We start from the raw sequence: 27,281 nt of genomic DNA, 5'->3' as shown, positions 1-27,281 counted from the left end.
CTTTGTGGGGTCCTGTCCTCAGTCAGAGCATTCCCTGTGTGTGTGTGCGGTGTGTCGGTACGGCTGTGTCGACATGTTTGAGGAGGACGCTTACGTGGAGGCGGAGCAGGTGCCGATAAGTGTGATGTCGCCCCCTGCAGGGCCGACACCAGAGTGGATGGATATGTGGAAGGTATTAACCGACAGTGTCAACTCCTTGCATAAAAGGTTCGATGACGCAGCTTTGGGACAGCCGGCATCTCAGCCCGCGCCTGCCCAGGCATCTCAGAGGCCATCAGGGGCTCAAAAACACCCGCTACCTCAGATGGCAGACACAGATGTCGACACGGAGTCTGACTCCAGTGTAGACGAGGATGAGACAAATGTACAGTCCACAAGGGCCATCCGATGTATGATTACGGCAATGAAAAATGTGTTGCACATTTCTGACATTAACCCGGTTACCACTAAAAAGGGTATTATGTTTGGGGAGAAAAAGCAGCCAGTGACTTTTCCCCCATCTGATGAGTTAAATGAATTGTGTGAAGAAGCGTGGTGTTCCCCAGATAAGAAATTAGTGATTTCTAAGAGGTTACTTATGGCGTACCCTTTCCCGCCAACGGACAGGCTACGTTGGGAAACATCCCCTAGGGTGGACAAGGCGCTCACACGCTTATCAAAAAAGGTGGCACTGCCGTCTCCGGATACAGCCGCCTTAAAGGAGCCTGCAGATAGAAAGCAGGAGGCTATCCTGAAGTCTGTATATACACACTCAGGTACTATACTGAGACCTGCAATTGCTTCGGCATGGATGTGTAGTGCTGCAGCTGCTTTGTCTGATTCCCTGTCAGATAACATTGATTCCCTTGACAGGGATACTATTTTGCTAACCATAGAGCATATTAAAGACGTCGTCTTATATATGAGGGATGCACAGAGGGACATTTGCCGGCTGGCATCTAGAATTAATGCAATGTCCATTTCTGCCAGGAGAGTATTATGGACTCGGCAGTGGACAGGTGATGCTGATTCTAAAAGGCACATGGAGGTTTTGCCTTATAAGGGTGAGGAATTGTTTGGGGACGGTCTCTCGGACCTCGTATCCACAGCAACAGCTGGGAAGTCGACTTTTTTACCACAGGTTCCCTCACAGCCTAAGAAAGCACCGTATTATCAAGTACAGTCCTTTCAGCCTCAGAAAGGCAAGCGGGTCAGAGGCGCGTCCTTTCTGCCCAGAGGCAGGGATAGAGGGGAAAAAGCTGCACCAGACAGCCAGTTCCCAGGAAAAAAAATCCTCCCCTGCTTCCACTAAGTCCACCGCATGACGCTGGGGCTCCACAAGTGGAGCCAGGTGCGGTGGGGGGCGCGTCTCCGGAACTTCAGCGACCAGTGGGTTCGCTCATAGGTGGATCTCTGGGTTCTACAAGTGGTATCTCAGGGATACAAGCTGGAGTTCGAGGCGTCTCCCCCTTGCCGTTACCTCAAATCAGCCTTGCCAGCTGCTCCCAAGGAAAGAGAGGTAGTACTGGCGGCAATTCACAAGCTGTACCTTCAGCTGGTGATAATCAAAGTTCCCCTCCTTCAACAGGGACGGGGTTACTATTCCACAATGTTTGTGGTGCCGAAACCAGACGGTTCAGTGAGACCCATTCTAAATTTGAAATCCTTGAACACTTATATAAGGAAGTTCAAGTTCAAAATGGAATCGCTCAGGGCGGTTATTGCAAGCCTGGAAGAGGGGGATTTTATGGTGTCACTGGACATCAAGGATGCTTACCTACATGTCCCCATTTACCCCCCTCACCAGGAGTACCTCAGGTTTGTGTTACAGGACTGTCATTACCAATTCCAGACGTTGCCGTTTGGTCTGTCCACGGCACCGAGGGTATTTACCAAGGTAATGGCCGAAATGATGATACTCCTTCGGAAGAAGGGAGTTATAATTATCCCGTACTTGGACGATCTCCTTATAAAGGCGAGGTCCAAGGAGCAGTTGTTAGTCGGAGTAGCACTATCTCGGGAAGTGCTACAACAGCACGGCTGGATTCTGAATATCCCAAAGTCGCAGCTGATTCCTACGACGCGTCTGCTGTTCTTGGGCATGATTCTGGACACAGAACAGAAGAAGGTATTTCTCCCGGAGGAGAAGGCCCAGGAATTGTCATCTCTGGTCAGGGACCTCCTGAAACCAAAACAGGTGTCGGTGCATCACTGGACGCGAGTCCTGGGAAAGATGGTAGCTTCTTACGAAGCAATTCCCTTCGGCAGGTTCCATGCAAGGATCTTTCAGTGGGATCTGTTAGACAAGTGGTCCGGATCGCATCTTCAGATGCATCGGTTGATCACCCTGTCCCCGAGGGCCAGGGTGTCTTTGCTGTGGTGGCTGCAGAGTGCTCATCTTCTCGAGGGCCGCAGATTCGGCATTCAGGACTGGGTCCTGGTGACCACGGATGCAAGCCTCCGAGGTTGGGGGGCAGTCACTCAGGGAAGAAACTTCCAAGGACAGTGGTCGACTCAGGAGACTTCCCTACACATAAATATTCTGGAACTAAGGGCCATTTACAATGCCCTGAGTCAAGCAGTAACCCTGCTTCAAAACCAGCCGGTGCTGATTCAGTCAGACAGCATCCCGGCGGTCGCCCATGTAAACCGACAGGGCGGCACAAGAAGCAGGATGGCGATGGCAGAAGCCACAAGGATTCTTCGATGGGCGGAGAATCACGTGCTAGCACTGTCAGCAGTGTTCATTCCGGGAGTGGACAACTGGGAAGCAGTCTTCCTCAGCAGGCACGACCTCCACCCGGGAGAGTGGGGACTTCATCCAGAAGTCTTCAAGCTGATTGTAAATCGTTGGGAAAGGCCACAGGTGGACATGATGGCGTCCCGCCTAAACAAAAAGCTAAAAAGATATTGCGCCAGGTCAAGGGACCCTCAGGCGATAGCTGTGGACGCTCTAGTGACACCGTGGGTGTACCAGTCGGTTTATGTGTTCCCTCCTCTTCCTCTCATACCAAAGGTACTGAGGATAATAAGAAAGAGAGGAGTAAGAACTATACTCATCGTTCCGGATTGGCCAAGAAGAACTTGGTACCCGGAACTACAAGAGATGATCTCAGAGGACCCTTGGCTTCTGCCGCTCCGACAGGACCTGCTACAGCAGGGGCCCTGTCTGTTCCAAGACTTACCGCGGCTGCGTTTGACGGCATGGCGGTTGAACGCCGGATCCTAATGGAAAAGGGCATTCCAGATGAAGTCATTCCTACGCTGATTAAAGCTAGGAAAGATGTGACAGCAAAACATTATCACCGCATATGGCGAAAATATGTTGCTTGGTGTGAGGCCAGGAAGGCCCCAACAGAGGAATTTCAGCTGGGACGATTTCTGCACTTCCTACAGTCAGGAGTGACTATGGGCCTAAAATTGGGATCCATTAAAGTCCAGATTTCTTCCATGTCTATTTTCTTTCAGAAAGAACTGGCTTCACTGCCTGAAGTTCAGACGTTTGTTTAGGGAGTGCTGCATATTCAGCCCCCTTTTGTGCTTCCAGTGGCACCTTGGAATCTCAACGTTGTGTTGGATTTCCTAAAATCACATTGGTTTGAGCCACTTCAGACCGTGGAGTTGAAGTATCTCACGTGGAAGGTAGTCATGCTGTTGGCCTTGGCCTCAGCTAGGCATGTGTCAGAATTGGCGGCTTTGTCCTGTGAAAGCCCATATCTGATTTTCCATATGAACAGGGCAGAATTGAGGACTCGTCCCCAATTTCTCCCAAAGGAGAACCTATTGTGGTGCCTGCGGCTACTCGGGACTTGGAGGATTCCAAGTTGCTGGACGTAGTCCGGGCTCTGAAAATATATGTTTCCAGGACGGCTAGAGTCAGGAAAACCGACTCGCTGTTTATCCTGCATGCACCCAACAAGCTGGGTGCTCCTGCTTCTAAGCAGACTATTGCTCGCTGGATCTGTAGCACGATTCAGCAGGCTCATTCTGCGGCTGGACTGCCGCATCCTAAATCAGTAAAAGCCCATTGCACGAGGAAGGTGGGCTCTTCTTGGGCGGCTGCCCGAGGGGTCTCGGCTTTACAACTTTGCCGAGCTGCTACTTTGTCGGGATCAAACACTTTTGCAAAATTCTACAAGTTTGATACCCTGGCTGAGGAGGACCTTGAGTTTGCTCATTCGGTGCTGCAGAGTCATCCGCACTCTCCCGCCCGTTTGGGAGCTTTGGTATAATCCCCATGTTCCTTACGGAGTACCCAGCATCCACTAGGACGTCAGAGAAAATAAGAATTTACTCACCGGTAATTCTATTTCTCGTAGTCCGTAGTGGATGCTGGGAGCCCGTCCCAAGTGCGGACTTTCTGCAATACATGTATATAGTTATTGCTTAACTATAGGGTTTTGTTATGAGCCATCTATTAAATGAGGCTCTGTTGTTGTTCATACTGTTAACTGGGTATGGTTATCACAAGTTGTACAGTGTGATTGGTGTGGCTGGTATGAGTCTTACCCTGGATTCCAAATCCTTTCCTAGTAATGTCAGCTCTTCCGGGCACAGTTTCCCTAACTGAGGTCTGGAGGAGGGGCATAGAGGGAGGAGCCAGTGCACACCAGATGTAGTACCTAATCTTTCTTTTAAGAGTGCCCAGTCTCCTGCGGAGCCCGTCTATTCCCCATGGTCCTTACGGAGTACCCAGCATCCACTACGGACTACGAGAAATAGAATTACTGGTGAGTAAATTCTTATTTTAACCACTCACACAATTATAATTGGAGGTAATACTCCATATAATACAAATATTGCACGCCTCAAGAGCGTGCAAGGGTTAAGGGGGCATAGCCCCTCACGACGGTGTGAAAAGCGCCCGTAGGGCATGATGAATCACCTAGTATATGTGTGTGTTTGAGCACATGAGTGGGACAATATAGGGTCCCCCCAACCCCCCCATTTCCACTTTGATATTGCTTTTACTGGTGCATTCAGGACTTATAATTGATCATCCTGTTAACTACAGTATATATAAACCATCCTTCCTGTAACCTACTGAATTATACATCCTCAGTGATAGAAATACAAGTGGGCCTACACCACAGGGTTTTAGAGGGCTGATCTGCCCATAAACGCAGCCATAGGACACTTCTGGCCACCACTGTGATAAATGGATGTGTAATAGTATCCGTCAAGGCTTCACAAAGGAAATGTATGACTTTTCTCATAGTCTCCATGTCTCTTAGTAAGTTTTATCTGCTTACTTTCTCCAGATTGCTTATCCAAATGCAGATTTCTCTGGGAACATAAGGGGGGTACACACGGAGTGATGTTCAGCTAATGTCTAAGCAGTCTGACTAGATTGCTTAGAACATCTCTCTGTGTGTAGGGGTGCCGGCGACAGCGATGTGTGGTCCCACACGTCGCTGTCCCCGGTGCAGGCACAATCTAGCAGGTCGCTCATTTCACCGCTGGGTAAAATGAGCGGCCCCCTGTGTCCCCATCCCCCCCTCCCCTTCCTCGCTCAGCACACATTGCGCTGTGCTGAGCGGTCTGTGTTAGAACGCTCCGCACACATCTCTGAGGAAATCTCCCCATCAGTACGGCCCTTAAAGCCTTGAATTTCTGCAGCTGATTCCATTCCTTATCCTGCAGATCTTTAATCACCTTATGTACTATAGTGTGACTTTTTATACAGCTTATGTTTAAAAAAAAAAAAGTAATATTGTGAGCTAAAGTCAGGGCCGTAGGGAGTGGTGTGTGAGCGCTGCAAATACCCAGAATGCATCTGGCTAGAAGGGTGCCTGTAGTGCTGCACAGATGGTCAGGGCATGCACCCTGTAGTGTATAGAGCCACCTGGAGCATCCAGGCTCCGCCCCCTATGGAGACATCACCTGCTCATGGGTTTAGGCGGCGGTGAGCCCTGCTCTGTCGCTGGCTAAAGTAGGAGGTATGTCCTGCACAGCCATTGTTTTATTTATATTTAATGTACTATTGGGGTTTTAAGTTTTTGGGTTGTTGTTCAATCTCCCTTCCTCACTGTCAAATGATTTTTCACAATAATTAATAGAGCCGTCCGGTGGGGTTCTACATCGTCTTCTTGAGATGGCTCTCTGTATTTTCTGAAGACCTTCTCATTAGCTATATGATGCAGTGATTGCAGTGTCATCAGTGTCTAACACCATCAGGGAAGGACGGGCTAATTAGATGACATATATGGGTATTATGCGTATATTTAACTTGCTGACTGTTCTATATAGCGTGCTGTATTAGTGGTGTAATACCCTGCTCACAAAGAATTAGAATAAGGGACGTAATAATGGACTATAACGTATGCCCAGCAGCTGTGCGGATAATCACCCAGCTGCGTCTCTATTTTCATCTCTAAGTGCCGTTCTTAACAACCATTTCGGTTTAATTGCCGCTTCTAGAAAAAAGTTTTCCGCAGGTCGCCATACTGGCCTCCTGGCAGTGGGGTTTCTGCCCAAACACACTCCTCAAGGACCCCTAACAGGTCAGGGTTTCCAGATCACCCAGCAGGTGCACAGGTGTATCACCAACTGTCATGTATTAAAGTCCACAGGTGACCTGGAAAAGGTGAAATGTTAGGGGACCACTGCTATAGGAAGACCTGAATCCCATCCAGGCACTGTGGTAAACCCAGCGGAGCCTGATGTATCTTGTATGGTTACAGTGTGTGCGTGCTCTGGAATATGTGGAAGTATGGGTGATACAGACTTGTGCGATCAGCGCCCCTCCTCCTGCGAGTGGTGCAGCATAATGGGTGTAACCGTTCCACTGCACTGTGGACTATATGGACGGAAGCATAAATATTCCTATTTCCAGGCGTAAAACTGCACTAAGGGTCTATTTCAAGGTTGATTGCAAAAGCAAAATCTTCCTCTAATGGGCAAAACCATGCGCACTGCAGGTGTGGCATATGTAACATGTGCAGAGAGAGTTAGAGTTGGGTGGGTTATATTTTTTCTGTGCAGGGTAAATACTGGCTGCTTTATTTTTACACTGCAATTTAAGATTTCAGTTTGAAGACACCCCACCCAAATCTAACTCTCTCTGCACATGTTACATTTGCCCCACCTGCAGTGCACATGGTTTTGCCTATTAGATGAAGATTTTGGGCGTAATCTAATGACTGCATTTACCTACGTTGGTGTAAATATGACCACCTGGACCCTTGACGTTTCCTGCTGCACACCAGAGACCTCACCTAATGACTGCTTCCTCCCTTACAGGGTTCGTTGGACTCTTTAATCTCCTGTTACTGTGGCCGGGCTTTTTTCTCTTGCACTACACCAATTTCGAGGCCTTTGAGTTTCCTAATAAACTAGTCTGGATGTACCTGGTCATCAACGGCCTCGTGGGCACCGTATTGTCAGAGTTTCTCTGGTTATGGTGAGTGTCTGATGCCACAAATCTCACGTTATGAATGCACCTAAAGCAAGACCCTGCCAGGCCAAACAAAACAGATTACAGAAGTGGTCGTAGTTTTATTATCTTGATTTTTACTCTTTATTATTTGTCCACTTAAAATGAAGCCGACTGTGAGCCGAAGCAGAATGCACTGTAACTGCACTATGCAAAGGCAGGAGACCAATTTTGTTTGCAGTCTGTGTGTCCCCTATTTATTGTAATAGTGGCTGTTAAAGATGACAGTGCACTGCGGGAAGGACTAGAGCAGGGGTAGTAAGGAACTTAGGGGCAGATGTATTAACCTGTAGAAGGCATAAGGAAGTGATAAACCAGTGATATGTGCAAGGTGATAAAGGCACCAGCCAATCAGATCCTAACTGTTAATTTACATATTGGAGCTGATTGGCTGGTGCCTTTATCACCTTGCACATATCACTGGTTTATCACTTCCTTATGCCTTCTACAGGTTAATACATCTGCCCCTTAAAGTGGAAAAAGAAACAACTTGTATAAATAGGATGTATTGTCCATTAAATGCAGAGCGTGTTGTGTTCCGCAAACCGCACTGGGTTGTATAATAACACAGCTGTATAGCCTTATAATCACCTTTATCCTGACTGCTATTTTGTGTTGTGGACACTAGATGGCGATATAGACTCAGCATTTTTTTCCCTACCTGTCTCCAGAATGTGCAACTCCTATCTGAAGCTTCTGAGCCGTTCGGAAGTCAATGATTTATCTGTAGCTGATTGGCACGTTGGACCCATCTGCCCACATCGCCCAGAACTTCTCTGGGTTATTTTAGTGCTGAAGTGACTAAACGCGGCAGATGTTTCTTTCCACATGAAATGTTTATGCCTTTTTTTTTTGTTGTTGTGTTTTTAGGGGCTGTTTCCTGACCTCCTCCCTCATTGGCACGCTGGCTCTGAGCCTCACTATACCTCTCTCCATCATTGCAGATATCTGCATGCAGAAGGTACATCCAATTGTTATTATTATCGCTTTACATTTGTTTCCCAGAAAGCGCAGTTCTGTAAAACGACTTGCTAATTGCAGTGTAGTGTAAATTGCTAAACTTCAGCTGGCGTTTTAATGCCTTCCAGCAATCCTTGTGTTTTATATGCTTGTTTCAGCAAAACACTTACCCGTCCCGAGAGAGACACAAGTAATGACATAAGCAAATTGTGTAAGTACCATAGCACAAGATAAGTGTTAAGGACGAGAGAGTTCTTACCGTATGCCCATTTGTCAGTAAAGTGGCAGCGGGCAGACGCATAGATTTCCGTGGCCTTACAGTACACGCGCAGAGAACCTGTGCTTGCAGGTGCAGCAGGTGAGAACGTAGCTAGGTGGTCATCCTAGAGGAGAACACCGAGCTGTTGTCATGGCTACACCTCTGCAGTCGCTATTCATTGGTCATCAGAATCTCCCCGAAAAGGAACATCTAGGATTGCGGTCACTCATATATGGGCTGGAGTTATGGTTACCAGCTTTTCATTTTCAGATTCCCGGAGAAGGGCGGGCTCCAGGTGCGTGTCCAAAATCACAGTAGTGTTATAACCATTTTATGTCTCAGAGTTTGGGCACCTTATGCCCATTTATTTGCCCTCTATTCCACATGTGCCCTTATATGCCATCAGAGCCCCCTCCTGCCCCTTATATGCCATCAGAGCCCTCTCCTGCCCCATATATGCCATTCCTAGAATATTAACTGTAACAACCTATTCCCTATAATCACTGTTCCCTACTGTTGGCTGTGGGCCCGGCTCTCTCCCTACTGTTGGCTGTGGGCCTGGCTCTCTCCCTACTGTTGGCTGTGGGCCCGGCGCTCTCCCTACTGTTGGCTGTGGGCCCGGCGCTCTCCCTACTGTTGGCTGTGGGCCCGGCGCTCTCCCTACTGTTGGCTGTGGGCCTGGCGCTCTCCCTACTGTTGGCTGTGGGCCTGGCGCTCTCCCTACTGTTGTCTGTGGGCCCTGCGCTCTCCCTACTGTTGGCTGTGGGCCCGGCGCTCTCCCTACTGTTGGCTGTGGGCCCGGCGCATTTCCTACTGTTGGCTGTGGGCCCGGCGCTCTCCCTTCTGTTGGCTGTCGGCCTGGCGCTCTCCCGACTGTTGGCTGTGGGCCGGGCGCTCTTCCGACTGTTGTGTTGGCTGTCGGCCCGGCGCTCTCCCGACTGTTGTGTTGGCTGTCGGCCCGGCGCTCTCCTGACTGTTGTGTTGGCTGTGGGCCCGGCACTCTGCTGACCGTTGTGTTGGCTGTGGGCCCGGCGCTCTCCCTACTGTTGGCTGTGGGCCCGGCGCATTTCCTACTGTTGGCTGTGGGCCCGGCGCTCTCCCTACTGTTGGCTGTCGGCCTGGCGCTCTCCCGACTGTTGGCTGTGGGCCCGGCGCTCTTCCGACTGTTGTGTTGGCTGTCGGCCCGGCGCTCTCCCGACTGTTGTGTTGGCTGTCGGCCCGGCGCTCTCCTGACTGTTGTGTTGGCTGTGGGCCCGGCACTCTGCTGACCGTTGTGTTGGCTGTGGGCCCGGCGCTCTCCCTACTGTTGGCTGTGGGCCCGGCGCTCTCCCTACTGTCGGCTACGGGCCCGGCGCTCTCCCTACTGTTGGCTGTGGGCCTAGCGCTCTCCCCCCCTACTGTTGGCTGTCGGCCCCGCGCTCTCCCGACTGTTGTGTTGGCTGTCGGCCCGGCGCTCTCCCGACTGTTGTGTTGGCTGTCGGCCCGGCGCTCTCCTGACTGTTGTGTTGGCTGTCGGCCCGGCGCTCTCCCTACTGTTGGCTGTGGGCCCGGCGCTCTCCTGACTGTTGTGTTGGCTGTGCGCCCGGCGCTCTCCTGACCGTTGTGTTGGCTGTGGGCCCGGCGCTCTCCCTACTGTTGGCTGTGGGCCCTGCGCTCTCCCTACTGTTGGCTGTGGGCCCTGCGCTCTCCCTACTGTTGGCTGTGGGCCCTGCGCTCTCCCTACTGTTGGCTGTGGGCCCTGCGCTCTCCCTACTGTTGTCTGTGGGCCCTGCGCTCTCCCTACTGTTGCCTGTGGGCCCGGCGCTCTCCCTACTGTTGGCTGTGGGCCTGGCGCTCTCCCTACTGTTGGCTGTGGGCCCTGCGCTCTCCCGACTTTTGTCTGTGGGCCCTGCGCTCTCCCTACTGTTGGCTGTGGGCCCGGCGCTCTCCCTACTGTTGGCTGTGGGCCCGGCGCATTTCCTACTGTTGGCTGTGGGCCCGGCGCTCTCCCTACTGTTGGCTGTCGGCCTGGCGCTCTCCCGACTGTTGGCTGTGGGCCGGGCGCTCTTCCGACTGTTGTGTTGGCTGTCGGCCCGGCGCTCTCCCGACTGTTGTGTTGGCTGTCGGCCCGGCGCTCTCCTGACTGTTGTGTTGGCTGTGGGCCCGGCACTCTGCTGACCGTTGTGTTGGCTGTGGGCCCGGCGCTCTCCCTACTGTTGGCTGTGGGCCCGGCGCATTTCCTACTGTTGGCTGTGGGCCCGGCGCTCTCCCTACTGTTGGCTGTCGGCCTGGCGCTCTCCCGACTGTTGGCTGTGGGCCCGGCGCTCTTCCGACTGTTGTGTTGGCTGTCGGCCCGGCGCTCTCCCGACTGTTGTGTTGGCTGTCGGCCCGGCGCTCTCCTGACTGTTGTGTTGGCTGTGGGCCCGGCACTCTGCTGACCGTTGTGTTGGCTGTGGGCCCGGCGCTCTCCCTACTGTTGGCTGTGGGCCCGGCGCTCTCCCTACTGTTGGCTGTGGGCCCGGCGCTCTCCCTACTGTTGGCTGTCGGCCTGGCGCTCTCCCTACTGTTGGCTGTCGGCCTGGCGCTCTCCCTACTGTTGGCTGTCGGCCCGGCGCTCTCCCGACTGTTGTGTTGGCTGTCGGCCCGGCGCTCTCCCGACTGTTGTGTTGGCTGTCGGCCCGGCGCTCTCCCGACTGTTGTGTTGGCTGTCGGCCCGGCGCTCTCCCGACTGTTGTGTTGGCTGTCGGCCCGGCGCTCTCCCGACTGTTGTGTTGGCTGTCGGCCCGGCGCTCTCCCGACTGTTGTGTTGGCTGTCGGCCCGGCGCTCTCCCGACTGTTGTGTTGGCTGTCGGCCCGGCGCTCTCCCGACTGTTGTGTTGGCTGTCGGCCCGGCGCTCTGCTGACCGTTGTGTTGGCACACACATATATGCAGCAATAATGACGGCTAGCTCACATGTAGCAGAGGCAGACTGAGCCAGGGGAGATACCATCACACTGTATCATACATCTGTGGGGTCCTGCCATCACTAGCTAGATGGAGACGGTGGGGGACTGCCGCTGCACAGGGATTCCAGTCTTTGCTGTGCAGTCAGGAAGTACAGAAAGCGGTGCACACTGGAAGGAACAGCATTACGCCGGCCTGTCACGTCTTAGAGGTTGACTGGAGAAATATAGGAGACGGAGCCATGGAGGAAGAAGAGGTCTATGGTGGCACTCCCGGGATCACCACCTCCCTGTAGCAGTGGCTATATTGTGGACACAGGAAATCAGGAGATCTGTCCGGACTGTCAGACTGGTGGTAACCCTAGCGAGAACTCTCACCTGGGAAGTACAGTTACACATAGGCTGAGATGGGGATATTACAGCACCTGAGGGACATGAGGGCTGAGAGGAGTCCCTGATGTCTGCTTAGGTGTCATTCATCCCTCAATCCCACCTTCCATGCATTCCTTCCTTCATTCCTCTGTCCATCCCTCCATTTCTCCTTCCCTCCCTCCATACTAGGGAGGCCAATCCCGGGATCGGGATCGGCAGGATCCCGGGATTCAGGCCCAAAAATGCCAGGATTTGAATCCCGGGATTGGAGCCTCCAATCCCGGGATTCACGGGATTGCATTGCGCATGTGCAGCGAGGGAGGGTTGGTGTAAGTAACACTATTAGGCGGGCGGCAGAATTAGGCGGGCGGCAGCCATGTACACAGACCGCGGCGGCATTTCAAATGTAGCGCCGGCCGCCAGCCAATCACAGCTGGTGGACCGGCGGCCAATCAGGGAAGCGGCCGCAGCAGCTCCTGATTGGCTGCCGGACTGCCCATTCTGATTGGCTGCCGGACTGCCCATTCTGACTGGCTGACGGCCTGCAGCGCTACAATTTGAAAGGCCTCCGACGCGCTCAGCGCATCTTGTCCATGGCTGCCGCCCGTCTAATAGTAAGTGTAGTTTTACTAACACCAACCCTCCCTCACTGCAGTGCTCGCTTCAGCCTCCCTCCCGCTCCTCTTCCTACACCCTCCAGTGCTGCTCCCTAGTCCCTACACTACACCAACTATCCAGTGCTGCTCCCTAGTCCCTACACTACGCCCACCCTCCAGTGCTGCTCCCTAGTCCCTACACTACACCCACCCTCCAGTGCTGCTCCCTAGTCCCTACACTACACCCACCCTCCAGTGCTGCTCCCTAGTCCCTACACTACACCCACCCTCCAGTGCTGCTCCCTAGTCCCCACACTACACCCACCCTCCAGCGCTGCTCCCTAGTCCCTACACTACACCAACTATCCAGTGCTGCTCCCTAGTCCTTACACTACACCCACCCTCCAGTGCTGCTCCCTAGTCCCTACACTACACCTACCCTCCAGTGCTGCTCCCTAGTCCCTACACTACACCCACCCTCCAGTGCTGCTCCCTAGTCCCTACACTACACCCACCCTCCAGTGCTGCTCCCTAGTCCCTACACTACACCCACCCTCCAGTGCTGCTCCCTAGTCCTTACACTACACCCACCCTCCAGTGCTGCTCCCTAGTCCCTACACTACACCCACCCTCCAGTGCTGTTCCCTAGTCCCTACACTACACCCACCCTCCAGTGCTGTTCCCTAGTCCCTACACTACACCCACCCTCCAGTGCTGCTCCCTAGTCCCTACACTACACCCACCCTCCAGTGCTGCTCCCTAGTCCCTACACTACACCCAACCTCCAGTGCTGCTCCTTAGTCCCTACACTACACCCACCCTTCAGTGCTGCTCCCTAGTCCCTACACTACACCCACTATACAGCGCTGCTTCCTACACTCTTTTCCACTGCCCTCCACTCCCACTCTCCCTGCTCCCTACTGCAATCCCGGGAATCCCGGGATTGAGCGTTTTTCAATCCTGAATCCCGGGATTGAAAAAACGGCCCGGAATTGGCCTCCCTTCCTTCATACATGATCTTTCTTTCCATACATGCCTCCTTCTGCCTCCCTCCCTTTATACATACTGTACGTACGTACGTACGTACGTACGTACGTAGGTACATACATACATACATACATACATACATACATGCCTCCCTCCCTAAATGCCTCCCTCCATACATAAATACATACATGCCTCCTTTCATTCATACATACATACATACATACATGCCTCCATTCCTCCCTCCCTACATGTCTCCCTCCCTTCATACATACATACATGCCTCCCTCTCTTCATACATACATGACTCCCTCCCTCCATGCCTCCTTCCATACATACCTACATGCCTCCCTCCCTACATTTCTCCCTCCTTCCATACATACATCCCTCCTTCCATACATACATACATCCCTCCTTCCATACATACATACATCCCTCCTTCCATACATACATACATCCCTCCATCCATACATACATCCATACATACATCCCTCCATCCATCCATCCATACATACATACATCCCTCCCTCCCTCCATACATACATCCCTCCCTCCCTCCATACATACATCCCTCCATCCATCCATACATACATACATCCCTCCTTCCATGCATACATCCCTTCTTCTTCCATACATACATCCCTCCTTCTTCCATACATACATACATCCCTCCCTCCTTCCATACATACCTCCTTCCGTACGTACGTACGTACGTACGTACGTACGTGCCTACATACATACATACATACATACATACATACATACATCCCTCCTTCCATACATACATACATACATACATACATCCCTCCTTCTTCCATACATACATACATCCCTCCTTCTTCCATACATACATCCCTCCTTCTTCCATACATACATCCCTCCTTCTTCCATACATACATCCCTCCTTCTTCCATGCATACATCCCTCCTTCTTCCATACATACATACATCCCTCCTTCTTCCATACATACATACATACATCCCTCCTTCTTCCATACATACATACATACATCCCTCCTTCTTCCATACATACATCCCTCCTTCTTCCATACATACATCCCTCCCTCTTCCATGCATACATCCCTCCTTCCATACCTACATACATCCCTCCCTCCTTCCATACATACGTATGTACATACATGCCTCCATACATACATACATACATACATACATGCCTCCATACATACATACATACATACATGCCTCCATACATACATACATGCCTCCCTCCTTCCGTACATATATACATACATCCCTCCATACATACATACATACATACATACATACATCCCTACATGTCTCCCTCCTTCCATACATACATACATACATACATACATACATACATTTATACCTCCCCCCATCCATACATCCCCTACATACATACATACATACATACATACATTCCTCCCTACATGTCTCTCTCCGTATGTACGCACGTACGTACATCCCTCCATCCATACATACATGCCTCCCTCCATATATACATACATGCCTCCCTCCCTACATGTCTCTCTCCTTCCATCCATACATACATCCCTCCCTACATGTCTCCCTCCTTCCGTACATACATCCATCCATCCCTCCATCCATCCATACATACATGCCTCCCTCCATATATTCATACATGCCTCCCTCCCTACATGTCTCTCTCCTTCCATACATACATACATCCCTCCCTACATGTCTTCCTCTTTACATACATACATACATGCCTCCCTCCATCCATACAAACATACATGCATACCTCCTTACGTCTCCCTCCCTACATACATACATGCCTCCCTCTCTCCATACATACATACATACATACATACATACATGACTCCCTCCCTCCATGCCTCCTTCCTTACATACATACATACATACATACATGCCTCCCTCCCTAGATGTCTCTCTCCTACCATACATACATACATATATACATTGTCTCCTGACTGCCGGTCACATAACTGCAACCCCTCTCCCTCCATATATCCATACATGCATAACCTCTCCCTCCATATATCCATACATGCATACATCTCTCCTTTCATATATCCATACATGCATACATCTCTCCCTCTATATATCCATACATGCATACATCTCTCCCTCCATATATCCATACATGTATACACCTCTCCCTCCATATATCCATACATGCATACATCTCTCCTTCCATATAGCCATACATGTATACATCTCTCCTTCCATATATCCATACATGTATACACCTCTCCCTCCATATATCCATACATGCATACATCTCTCCCTCCATATATCCATACATGTATACATCTCTCCTTCCATATATCCATACATGTATACACCTCTCCCTCCATATATCCATACATGCATACATCTCTCCTTCTATATATCCATACATGCATACATCTCTCCCTCCATATATCCATACATGCATACACCTCTCCCTCCATATATCCATACATGCATACACCTCTCCCTCCATATATCCATACATGCATACATCTCTCCCTCCATATATCCATACATGTGTACTTCTCTCCTTCCATATATCCATACATGCATACATCTCTTCCTCCGTATATCCATACATGCATACATCTCTCCCTCCATATATCCATACATGTATACACCTCTCCCTCCGTAAATCCATACATGCATACATCTCTCCCTCCATATATCCATACATGTATACACCTCTCCCTCCATATATCCATACATGCATACATCTCTCCTTCCATATATCCATAAATGTATACATCTCTCCTTCCATATATCCATACATGTATACACCTCTCCCTCCGTATATCCATACATGCATACATCTCTCCATCTATATATCCATACATGTATACATCTCTCCATCTATATATCCATACATGCATACATCTCTTCCTCCGTATATCCATACATGTATACATCTCTTCCTCCGTATATCCATACATGCATACATCTCTCCCTCCATATATCCATACATGCATACACCTCTCCCTCCATATATCCATACATGCATACACCTCTCCTTCCATGTATCCATACATACATACATACATCCCTCCTTCCATACATACATCCCTCCATTCATTCATGCATGCCTCCCTCCCTACATGTCTCCTTCCTTCCTTCCTTCCATACATCCCTCCTTCCTTCCATACATCTCTCCCCCCATATATCCATACATGCATACATCTCTCCTTCCATATATCCATACATGCATACATCTCTCCATCTATATATCCATACATGCATACCTCTCTCCTTCCATATATCCATACATGTATATATCTCTCCCTCCGTGTTCTTCTCATTGTCGGGTGGGAAATGCGGTCTCCTCCTGCCCACCTAGGGTAATGAATGCTGTCACGGCTACGTGTGTAAGAAGCGTCATATAGAGGGACAGAGTACAGGGCGTCTGCAGAGGAAGCCATTTGCTGCATCCTTTGTGCGTTTCCCATAATAATGTGTCTGCTGTTTCCGTCTGTGTCGACGCTGTGCATTGTGTAAGTGGTGGCTCTCGCCGTCCCCTTGTATCCCGGCTAGTGTAGACGCACTTCTCGCCTAGATCCTTGCGCAGGGTGAAGGCCTCTCATTCCATCTTTGTGCTGTACCGTCTTCTACATTGCTGAGAGGGCTCAGTCACGCGCATCCTTTGGAAAAAGGAGCAAAGATCCATAAAACCTACTTTAAACTTTATTTGGTGTTTTTCATGTTTTTATTTTATATGCTCTCTGTATGCGTTCTGCTGTTAGCTCTGTAGTGTACTAATACTACATGTTACTGCATGAGAACCAGCTGGCGGATGCAGCATTAACATTGCAGAGCGGTCTGCTGGGCAGGAGCCCTAAAAAGCATTCCTCTCATTGTAAATGCGTGTCAGTGTTAGTGAGCGGGGTGTGACTGAGCCCTGAGCATTCTCCGTCTGCCCCGCGGGGTGTAGGAGGGGTAACGTTCCCTGATGAACGGTCCATGAGCATCTCTACATATACTAGATCTATTTGGATGGTTTATTCCACCCCACCTGTAACCGGCTGATCTGCAATGTGCGGCACATTCACTCTGCTGCGTCGCTGTCACCGCGTTTCGTGGCATTAGTGCAATGTATGCTAGTTCTAGATTGCATGCTCTTATAGTGCACATTGTGATATTACCATTCATATGTATTGCACACTAATATTCCATACTCTTATTACACGCTTTTCCATGTCGCAGGTGAGTTTCTCTTGGGTGTTCTTTGCCGGTGCCCTGCCGGTCTTTGTGTCGTTCTTCATCGTGACCCTGCTCTGCCACTATAATAACTGGGATCCAGTCATGGTCGGAGTGCGCAGGATCTTTGCCTTTATATGCAGGAAGCATCGGATAACCAGGTGGGTTCTGTGATAATTGCCTGTTACTCTAGAGTAGGGAGGCCAATCCCGGGATCGGCGGGATCCCGGGATTCAGGCCCAAAAATGCCGGGATTTGAATCCCGGGATTGGAGCCTCCAATCCCGGGATTCACGGGATTGCATTGCGCATGTGCAGCGAGGGAGGGTTGGTGTAAGTAACACTATTAGGCAGGCGGCAGAATTAGGCGGGCGGCAGCCATGTACACAGACCGCGGCGGCATTTCAGATGTAGCGCCAGCCGCCAGCCAATCACAGCTGGTGGACCGGCGGCCAATCAGGGAAGCGGCCGCAGCGGCTCCTGATTGGCTGCCAGACTGCCCGTTCTGACTGGCTGACGGCCTGCAGCGCTACAATTTGAAAGGCCTCCGGCGCGCTCAGCGCATCTTGTCCATGGCTGCCGCCCGTCTAATAGTAAGTGTAGTTTTACTAACACCAACCCTCCCTCACTGCAGTGCTCACTTCAGCCTCCCTCCCGTTCCTCTTCCTACACCCTCCAGCGCTGCTCCCTAGTCCCTACACTACACCCACCCTCCAGTGCTGCTCCCTAGTCCCTACACTACACCCACCCTCCAGTGCTGCTCCCTAGTCCCTACACTACACCCACCCTCCAGTGCTGCTCCCTAGTTCCTACACTACACCCACCCTCCAGTGCTGCTCCCTAGTCCCTACACTACACCCACCCTCCAGTGCTGCTCCCTAGTCCCTACCCTACACCCACCCTCCAGTGCTGCTCCCTAGTCCCTACACTACACCCACCCTCCAGTGCTGCTCCCTAGTCCCTACACTACAGCCACCCTCCAGTGCTGCTCCCTAGTCCCTACACTACACCAACCCTCCAGTGCTGCTCCCTAGTCCCTACACTACACCCACCCTCCAGTGCTGCTCCCTAGTCCCTACACTACACCCACCCTCCAGTGCTGCTCCCTAGTCCGTACACTACACCCACCCTCCAGTGCTGCTCCCTAGTCCCTACACTACACCCACCCTCCAGTGCTGCTCCCTAGTCCCTACACTACACCCACCCTCCAGTGCTGCTCCCTAGTCCCTACACTACACCCACCCTCCAGTGCTGCTCCCTAGTCCCTACACTACACCCACCTTCCAGTGCTGCTCCCTAGTCCCTACACTACACCCACCCTCCAGTGCTGCTCCCTAGTCCCTACACTACACCCACCCTCCAGTGCTGCTCCCTAGTCCCTACACTACACCCACCCTCCAGTGCTGCTCCCTAGTCCCTACACTACACCCACTATCCAGTGCTGCTCCCTAGTCCCTACACTACACCCACCCTCCAGTGCTGCTCCCTAGTCCCTACACTACACCCACCCTCCAGTGCTGCTCCCTAGTCCCTACACTGCACCCACCCTCCAGTGCTGCTCCCTAGTCCCTACACTACACCCACCCTCCAGTGCTGCTCCCTAGTCCCTACACTACACCCACCCTCCAGTGCTGCTCTCTAGTCCCTACCCTACACCCACCCTCCAGTGCTGCTCCCTAGTCCCTACCCTACACCCACCCTCCAGTGCTGCTCCCTAGTCCCTACACTACACCCACCATCCAGTGCTGCTCCCTAGTCCGTACACTACACCCACCCTCCAGTGCTGCTCCCTAGTCCCTACACTACACCCACCCTCCAGTGCTGCTCCCTAGTCCCTACACTACACCCACCCTCCAGTGCTGCTCCCTAGTCCCTACATTACACCCACCCTCCAGTGCTGCTCCCTAGTCCCTACACTACACCCACCCTCCAGTGCTGCTCCCTAGTCCCTACACTACACCCACTATCCAGTGCTGCTCCCTAGTCCCTACACTACACCCACCCTCCAGTGCTGCTCCCTAGTCTCTACACTACACCCACCCTCCAGTGCTGCTCCCTAGTCCCTACACTACACCCACCCTCCAGTGCTGCTCCCTAGTACCTACATTACACCCACCCTCCAGTGCTGCTCCCTAGTCCCTACACTACACCCACCCTCCAGTGCTGCTCCCTAGTCCCTACACTACACCCACCCTCCAGTGCTGCTCCCTAGTCCCTACACTACACCCACCCTCCAGTGCTGCTCCCTAGTCCCTACACTACACCCACCCTCCAGTGCTGCTCCCTAGTCCCTACACTACACCCACCCTCCAGTGCTGCTCCCTAGTCCCTACACTACACCCACCCTCCAGTGCTGCTCCCTAGTCCCTACCCTACACCCACCCTCCAGTGCTGCTCCCTAGTCCCTACCCTACACCCACCCTCCAGTGCTGCTCCCTAGTCCCTACACTACACCCACCCTCCAGTGCTGCTCCCTAGTCCCTACACTACACCCACCCTCCAGTGCTGCTCCCTAGTCCGTACACTACACCCACCCTCCAGTGCTGCTCCCTAGTCCCTACACTACACCCACTATCCAGCGCTGCTTCCTACACTCTTTTCCACTGCCCTCCACTCCCACTCTCCCTGCTCCCTACTGCAATCCCGGGATCCCGGGAATCCTGGGATTGAGCGTTTTTCAATCCCAAATCCCGGGATTGAAAAAACGGCCCGGGCTTGGCCTCCCTACTCTAGAGCAGAGGTTCTCAAAACTTGGTCCTCAGGACCCCACACGGTGCATGTTTTCCAGGTAACCCAGCAGGTGCACAGGTGTATTAATTACTCACTGACACATTTTAAAAGGTCCACAGGTGGAGCTAATTATGTCACTTGTGATTCTGTGAGGAGACCTGCAAAACATGCACCGTGTGGGGTCCTGAGGACCGAGTTTGAGAACCTGTGCTCTAGAGCACCTGGAAATATCTGTAATCGGCTTCCTGGGTTTTAGGACCTCGGAGGACACAGAGCAGAGCGAGAGCCTGATCCCCCTGCACAGTGTCTGCCCAGAGGACGGTACAAGTAGCTGCTCGTAGCTCAGGTATGTGCCCCCGATGCATGTAATATCCATATATGAGTATGTATGTACATAACATTCTAAGGAGGGATGGTCCACACGTCCTAATGTCCAAATACATTAATAGGTGCAACATAACGGCATGAGAGCTCTTTATACGTTAGACCTTCGTCCGCTTCCGGGGACTTATATTCCATACCAGTACCCAGGGAAGTCTTAAAAGCAGTGTAGGGCCCTGGGCACAGCAATGCACAGGGCCCCTACCCATCCTCCAGCGGTAGGGGTGGGGGATGCTCTCAGCGACAGCTTTGATGTCCCACAAGCGGTAGTGGGTGTTCTATCTTCCGCTCAGCGTGTAGGACCTGGAGCTGTAATTTCTGCTAATTACTCCTTTACTGCACAGATGGAGGGAGATGGGGCGGGAGGGAGAACACTAAACTGTAGAAGGGGGCATTGGGCTGAATGAAGGGGCCCCAGTACATGACTTCCAGGGCGGTAGGGGGTGTTTAATACGCAGGGGAGGGGTGGATAGTGGAGTGGGCTTAATATTCACCATTTTTCGGTAGGAGGGCAGCCTGCTTGACTGCAGATATCTTCAGTTCCTGGAAATAGATTTCTTAGCTTTCAATGGGATAAAAACACTAGAGAGTCTCACCTTTCAGGAGGTTCTGGGGACATAAGGATCAGAGATCAGGAGTCAGAGCAATCCACCGATGAATATATAAAACTGCATACCAGGCGTGTAGAGCTGGAGCAGGGACCAGCTGCTGGAAGGCTGATATCTCTGGTTCTGGGCATAGTAGAGACAAGCTGCCAGTGTCCAGTGAAAGGGGAGAGTCCCAGCATTTGGAGTATGCCCTCAGAAAAACTCTAAGTTTGACACAACCCTGATCTGGCTGGGCAGAGCAATTTACAGGTTCGGATGTGGACCACTGCTTTAAAGTCAGATATCTCCAGTTCCCCAGGGCCGATTTTCAAAAATCTGGTACCCCTGAAAAGAGGGGACCCTCAGCTATCAGCCTAGGGCCCTTATACTTCTGGGGCCCTGGGGCAAGTGCCCATTGAGCCCATACTAAAAGACGGCCATGTCAGTACCCGTTGCTCTCTATGGTCCTTCATCGTGCCATCTAATAACCCACTAATATACTGTGTGTTTCCTTCCTTACCCAACAGTGACAATCTGCAAGGACTCCAGGTTCTGCTCTAGCATCCGCCTGCCTTAATGAGCCGCGTGGCAGCTGCTTCACCCTTTTTATTGTATTTGTCTTTGGTTGCAATTCTGTACAGCTGTATATGAAGTGTAAAGTATTATATTAATGATGCCATGTTGGGCTCTGAGTGTCTCATGTGCAAGTGTCATGTTCTGGTTACCCTTCTATTGAGTCAGGCTCAGAGCTGATTTTAATTTATTCTTCCATACTATCCTGTTGCTTGTGATTGTCATGTTTGTGTCTCTGAGTGCTGTGTGCGCGTGTGGCTCATTCACTGTCCTGGGAGTGGGTGTCTCTCATTATCTCTCCTGGGAGTGTGAGTCTCTGTATTGTTCTCATTCTGTCTCCTGGGAGTGTGAGTCTGTGTGTTGCTCTCATTCACTGTCCTGGGAGTGGGTGTCTCTCATTATCTCTCCTGGGAGTGTGAGTCTCTGTATTGTTCTCATTCTGTCTCCTGGGAGTGTGAGTCTGTGTGTTGCTCTCATTCACTGTCCTTGGAGTGGGTGTCTCTCATTATTTCTCCTGGGAGTGTGAGTCTCTGTATTGTTCTCATTCTGTCTCCTGGGAGTGTGAGTCTGTATGTTGCTCTCATTCACTGTCCTGGGAGTGTGAGTCTCTGTGTTTCGTTATCTCTCTTGGGAGTGTGAGTCTCTGCGTTTCGTTATCTCTCCTGGGAGTGTGAGTCTGTGTGTTGCTCTCATTCTCTCTCCCGGGAGTGTGAGTCTCTGTGTTGTGCTCGTTCTCTATTCTGGGAGTGTGAGTCTCTGTTTCGTTATCTCTCCCGGGAGTGTGAGTCGGTGTGTTGCTCTAAATCTCCATCCTGGGAAAGTGAGTGTTTGTTTTGCTCTTATTCTGTATCCTGGGAGAGTGAGTCTGTGTGTTGCTCTCATTCTCGCTCCTGGGGGTGTGAGTCTTTGTTTCATTATCTCTCCTGGGAGTGTGAGTCTGTGTGTTGCTCTTATTCTCTGTCCTTGGAGAGTGAGTCTTTGTGTTGCTCTCATTCTCTCTCCTGGGGGCGAGTGAGTCTGTGTGTTGCTCTCATTCTCTACCTTGGGAGTGTGAGTCTTTGTGTTGCTCTCATTCTCTCTCCTGGGGGCGAGTGAGTCTGTGTGTTGCTTTCATTCTCTATCCTGGAAGTGTGAGTCTGTGTGTTACTCTCATTCTCTACCTTGGGAGTGTGAGTCTTTGTGTTGCTCTCATTCTCTCTCCTGGGGGCGAGTGAGTCTGTGTGTTGCTTTCATTCTCTATCCTGGGAGTGTGAGTCTGTGTGTTGCTCTCATTCTCTCTCCTTGGGGCGAGTGAGTCTGTGTGTTGCTCTCATTCTCTCTCCTTGGGGCGAGTGAGTCTGTGTGTTGCTCTCATTCTCTATCCTGGGAGTGTGAGTCTGTGTGTTGCTCTCATTCTCTCTCCTGGGGGCGAGTGAGTCTGTGTGTTGTTTCCTGGGAGTGGGTGTATGATTAGCCTACTCTTTTGGAAATGTCTGTCCTTGTTTGTCCTTTTGTTGAGCGATTGCATCTACATTTTCAAGTATAAGTGGTTACATTCTTATATATGTCTTTTATCTCTTTGCTTTCAGTACGTATATGTGTACATATTTGTATCATCATGTGCGACACTAATCATACCCAGATACTCCTGTAAGCAATTAGACATGTGACGTCTCCTCGCAGAGAGGAGCTTCGGCGTTCACAGGCACACAGCGGTACTCTGGGGTCAGCACTGAAATAAATGTGGGGTAAATGCGTTTCAGGCCATGGAAGGGATATGATACATGGATACAGGTGATATATACAGTGAGATGTTATGGTACAGTGATACACGCGATATAATACAGGTGGCATCTCTTCATATATGATGAGAACAACAGGTGGCATTTTCTGTGCGCAAACCTTGAAGAAGCCACTCAGTCGTTCTAGGCCATACAGAATACACACACATGGGCCCAAATATAATAACCCGCGTTTTTGTGGCACCAGCGTGATTGCAGCTCAATACCGTACCCGCTAGATTTACAGTAGAAGTTATAAGGCCATGCCAACCTGGTTTAGCCATTAAAGATTTGCGTCTGTAGCAGCTATCTCGCCGCACACACAGTGCCCACAAATCGCTGGCTTTTACGTATTGGGCGTGATGTGGACTTGTCTGTGGTCTCATCAGAAGATCTCAATGACTCCTGTGCAGTGAGAGAGAACGGCATGGGGAAACAGATTGGGCTATTGTCTAAATTAGTGGTTGGATTGTGAATAAAGAGAACTGGGCAAAGGACACGGAGGAGTAACGGGGGACAGAAGGGGCATTCCGGGGTAGGTAAAGTCACAGGATTTAGGAGAACCGAGGCTGGGTAGTGGCTTTACGAGATATTCCCATTCATACAAGTGCTTCTTCCTGGCAGTTCCCAGAGTGTTAGATTGGGTCACACCATAACACTGCCTGTATGTGACTGGTTAGAGGCTGCATATATGTGGGCAGTGATCTGTATAATCCCTATCCCAGTGTAATGGGGTGTTCTCGACTGCCAGGAAATCCCCATGTGGTGTATGCAGAGCAGGTTGTGTATTTCCCAGGCTCCACCCTGATATTCCCCATCTGATTACCCTGTATAGCAGAGCTCCTCACAGTGACTGTAGGAAGAGTCTGTATTATGGCAATCCTTGACTCACTGCCTCACATAGCAGAGCTCCTTGCAGTGACTGTAGGAAGAGTCTGTATTATGGCAGTCTTCTCTTTGTCTCGTATTTCAGAGCTCCTCACAGTGACTGTAGGATGAGTCTGTATTATGGCCGTCTTCTCTTTGTCTCGTATATCAGAGCTCCTCACAGTGGCTGTAGGAAGAGTCTGTATTATGACAGTCTTCTCGTTGTCTCGCCGAGCTCCTCACAGTGACTGTAGGAAGAGTCTGTATTGTGGTAGTCTTCTCGTTGTCTCGTATATCAGAGCTCCTCACAGTGACTGTAGGAAGAGTCTGTATTATGGCAGTCTTCTCTTTGTCTCGTATATCAGAGCTCCTCACAGTGACTGTAGGAAGAGTCTGTATTATAGCCGCCTTCTTATTCTCTCGTATATCAGCTCCTCACAGTGACTGTAGGAAGAGTCTGTATTGTGGCCGTCTTCTTATTCTCTCGTATATCAGAGCTCCTCACAGTGACTGTAGGAAGAGTCTGTATTATAGCCGTCTTCTCTTTGTCTCGTATATCGGAGCTCCTCACAGTGACTGTAGGAAGAGTCTGTATTATGGCAGTCTTCTCTTTGTCTCGTATATCAGAGCTCCTCACAGTGACTGTAGGAAGAGTCTGTATTATGGCAGTCTTCTCTTTGTCTCGTATATCAGAGCTCCTCACAGTGACTGTAGGAAGAGTCTGTATTATGGCAGTCTTCTCTTTGTCTCGTATATCAGAGCTCTTCACAGTGACTGTAGGGAGAGTCTGTATTATGGCCGTCTTCTCTTTGTCTCGTATATCAGAGCTCTTCACAGTGACTGTAGGAGGAGTCTGTATTATGGCAGCGTTCTATTTGTCTCGTATATCAGAGCTCCTCACAGTGACTGTAGGAAGAGTCTGTATTATGGCCGTCTTCTCTTTGTCTCGTATATCAGAGCTCCTCACAGTGACTGTAGGAGGAGTCTGTATTATGGCCGTCTTCTATTTGTCTCGTATATCAGAGCTCCTCACAGTGACTGTAGGAAGAGTCTGTATTATGGCCGTCTTCTTATTCTCTCGTATATCAGAGCTCCTCACAGTGACTGTAGGAGGAGTCTGTATTATGGCCGTCTTCTCTTTGTCTCGTATATCAGAGCTCCTCACAGTGACTGAAGGAAGAGTCTGTATTGTGGCAGCGTTCTCTTTGTCTCGTATATCAGAGCTCCTCACAGTGACTGTAGGAAGAGTCCGTTGGCAGTATTCTCATTGCTTCTTATAGCAGATCTACTTGCAGTGACTATAAGAAGAGCATTATGGGAGTCCCCTCATTGCTTTGTATAGCAGAACTCCTTACAGTGCCTGTAATAGGCATTGTACTATCTATGTGTATATGACCATACTTTGGTTGCAATTAACACGAGGTCTCCCGTCTTTATATTTCTATAACCTAAATAAAGCCGCTGTGAAATCAGGAGGAAAGGATAAATTGCTCTCCTCGTGTGCGCACAAAGAGTGTTTCTTTGCCTCCTTCTTTGCCGCAACCTGCATCCAGCGCAATCGCTACACAAGAAGTATTGAACCCTACAATAGTAACTAAATGTAATCTGCATATTTAGTCTCCCGATTGCATGTTTGGGGTCAGCGGCTGTGTAATTACCGGTACTGCTGGCAGGCGGATCATGTATAACTACTCATCAGAGAACAATCTTGCACAACATTTGGCCTGAAATAACCTCCCCGGCTGCATTGTATTGTTCCAGCGATATCCCCTTCTAATTTACACTAAATAATCTTCATGTTGATGTCTTTCAATCACCATAAAGCAATTGTGGGAACAAATAGTATTTCTCCCTTGTCAGGAGAGAGAAACAAATGGCTGTGCTAATAAGGAAACGCATAGTTTAGAACCGCTAGGTGTAAAATAATGATTACATTTCCACCCCAGAGGATTGCAACGATGGAGGAAAAGCTAGACCCGGGCGCTGCTGGGAATATCTGGCCCGTGGTGCAGAATACAGAGTCTCTACCTGGTGCTAGCAGTGTGGTAGCGTGCTTTCATGGCGGACTGTATGCCCCACGCCAGGTGCGCACGCCCGATGTCTGTCTCTGGGGTATTCTGTAACGAGTTTATTGCTGGAAGTATTCGTTTCTCTGAGCAAAGTCTTCCAGTTTTCTTTTAACACTAAGAAATGTGCAAACTGTGATCTTGGCCTACTAACCTCTACTGTGGGTACTGTCAAGTTGCCTTTTAATCTCAGGTTGATTTTCATTATGTTTAAAGGGTATGTGATTTCTTCTACATGAAATATTGGTTGTTTCAAATAAATATTCATCCGTTTTCTGAAAACTGAATATAGTGTTTTTATTTTTTTAAAAGTGTGTGTGTGTGTGTGTGTGTGTGTGTGTGTGTGTGTGTGTGTGTGTGTGTGTGTGTGTAAGGCCAGATGTGGTTACCATTGCTGCCTCACAGCAAAGGGTTTATAGGTTTGATTCCCACCAGTGCCTTAACTGTGTGGAGTTTGTATGTTCTCCCCGCGCTTGTGTGGGGTTTCCTCTGGGTGCTCCGACTTCCTCTCACACTCCAAAAATGCGCTGGTAGGTCAATCATAGTGTGTATGTGCGTGCGTGTGTACAAGTGGTAAGGAATATGGATGGCAAGCTCCTACGGGATATGTGTGCGCTATATAAATAAATGTGTGTGCGCACATAT

General features: G+C 50.5%; 1 protein-coding gene across 4 annotated transcripts in view; it reads left to right on the top strand.

The window, feature by feature from the left end:
• Positions 1–26,918, top strand: part of SLC35F5 (solute carrier family 35 member F5) — a 125,095-nt gene extending 98,177 nt beyond the window's left edge. For all 4 annotated transcript variants that reach the window (XM_063932887.1, XM_063932885.1, XM_063932884.1 and 1 more), the window contains 5 exons: positions 7,222–7,381; positions 8,285–8,375; positions 17,680–17,834; positions 20,659–20,748; positions 21,898–26,918. In XM_063932887.1, coding sequence (XP_063788957.1) covers positions 7,222–7,381; positions 8,285–8,375; positions 17,680–17,834; positions 20,659–20,743 — 491 coding nt within the window. In that variant the 3' untranslated portion in view covers positions 20,744–20,748; positions 21,898–26,918. The remainder of the gene's footprint in view (positions 1–7,221; positions 7,382–8,284; positions 8,376–17,679; positions 17,835–20,658; positions 20,749–21,897) is intronic.
• The last annotated feature ends 363 nt before the right edge of the window (positions 26,919–27,281 follow it).

The sequence above is a fragment of the Pseudophryne corroboree genome, chromosome 7, assembly GCF_028390025.1.
Source record: "Pseudophryne corroboree isolate aPseCor3 chromosome 7, aPseCor3.hap2, whole genome shotgun sequence".
Taxonomy (NCBI): domain Eukaryota; kingdom Metazoa; phylum Chordata; class Amphibia; order Anura; family Myobatrachidae; genus Pseudophryne; species Pseudophryne corroboree.
The sequence above is the reverse complement of the archived record's forward strand: the minus strand, read 5'-3'. Positions and strand labels throughout refer to the sequence as shown.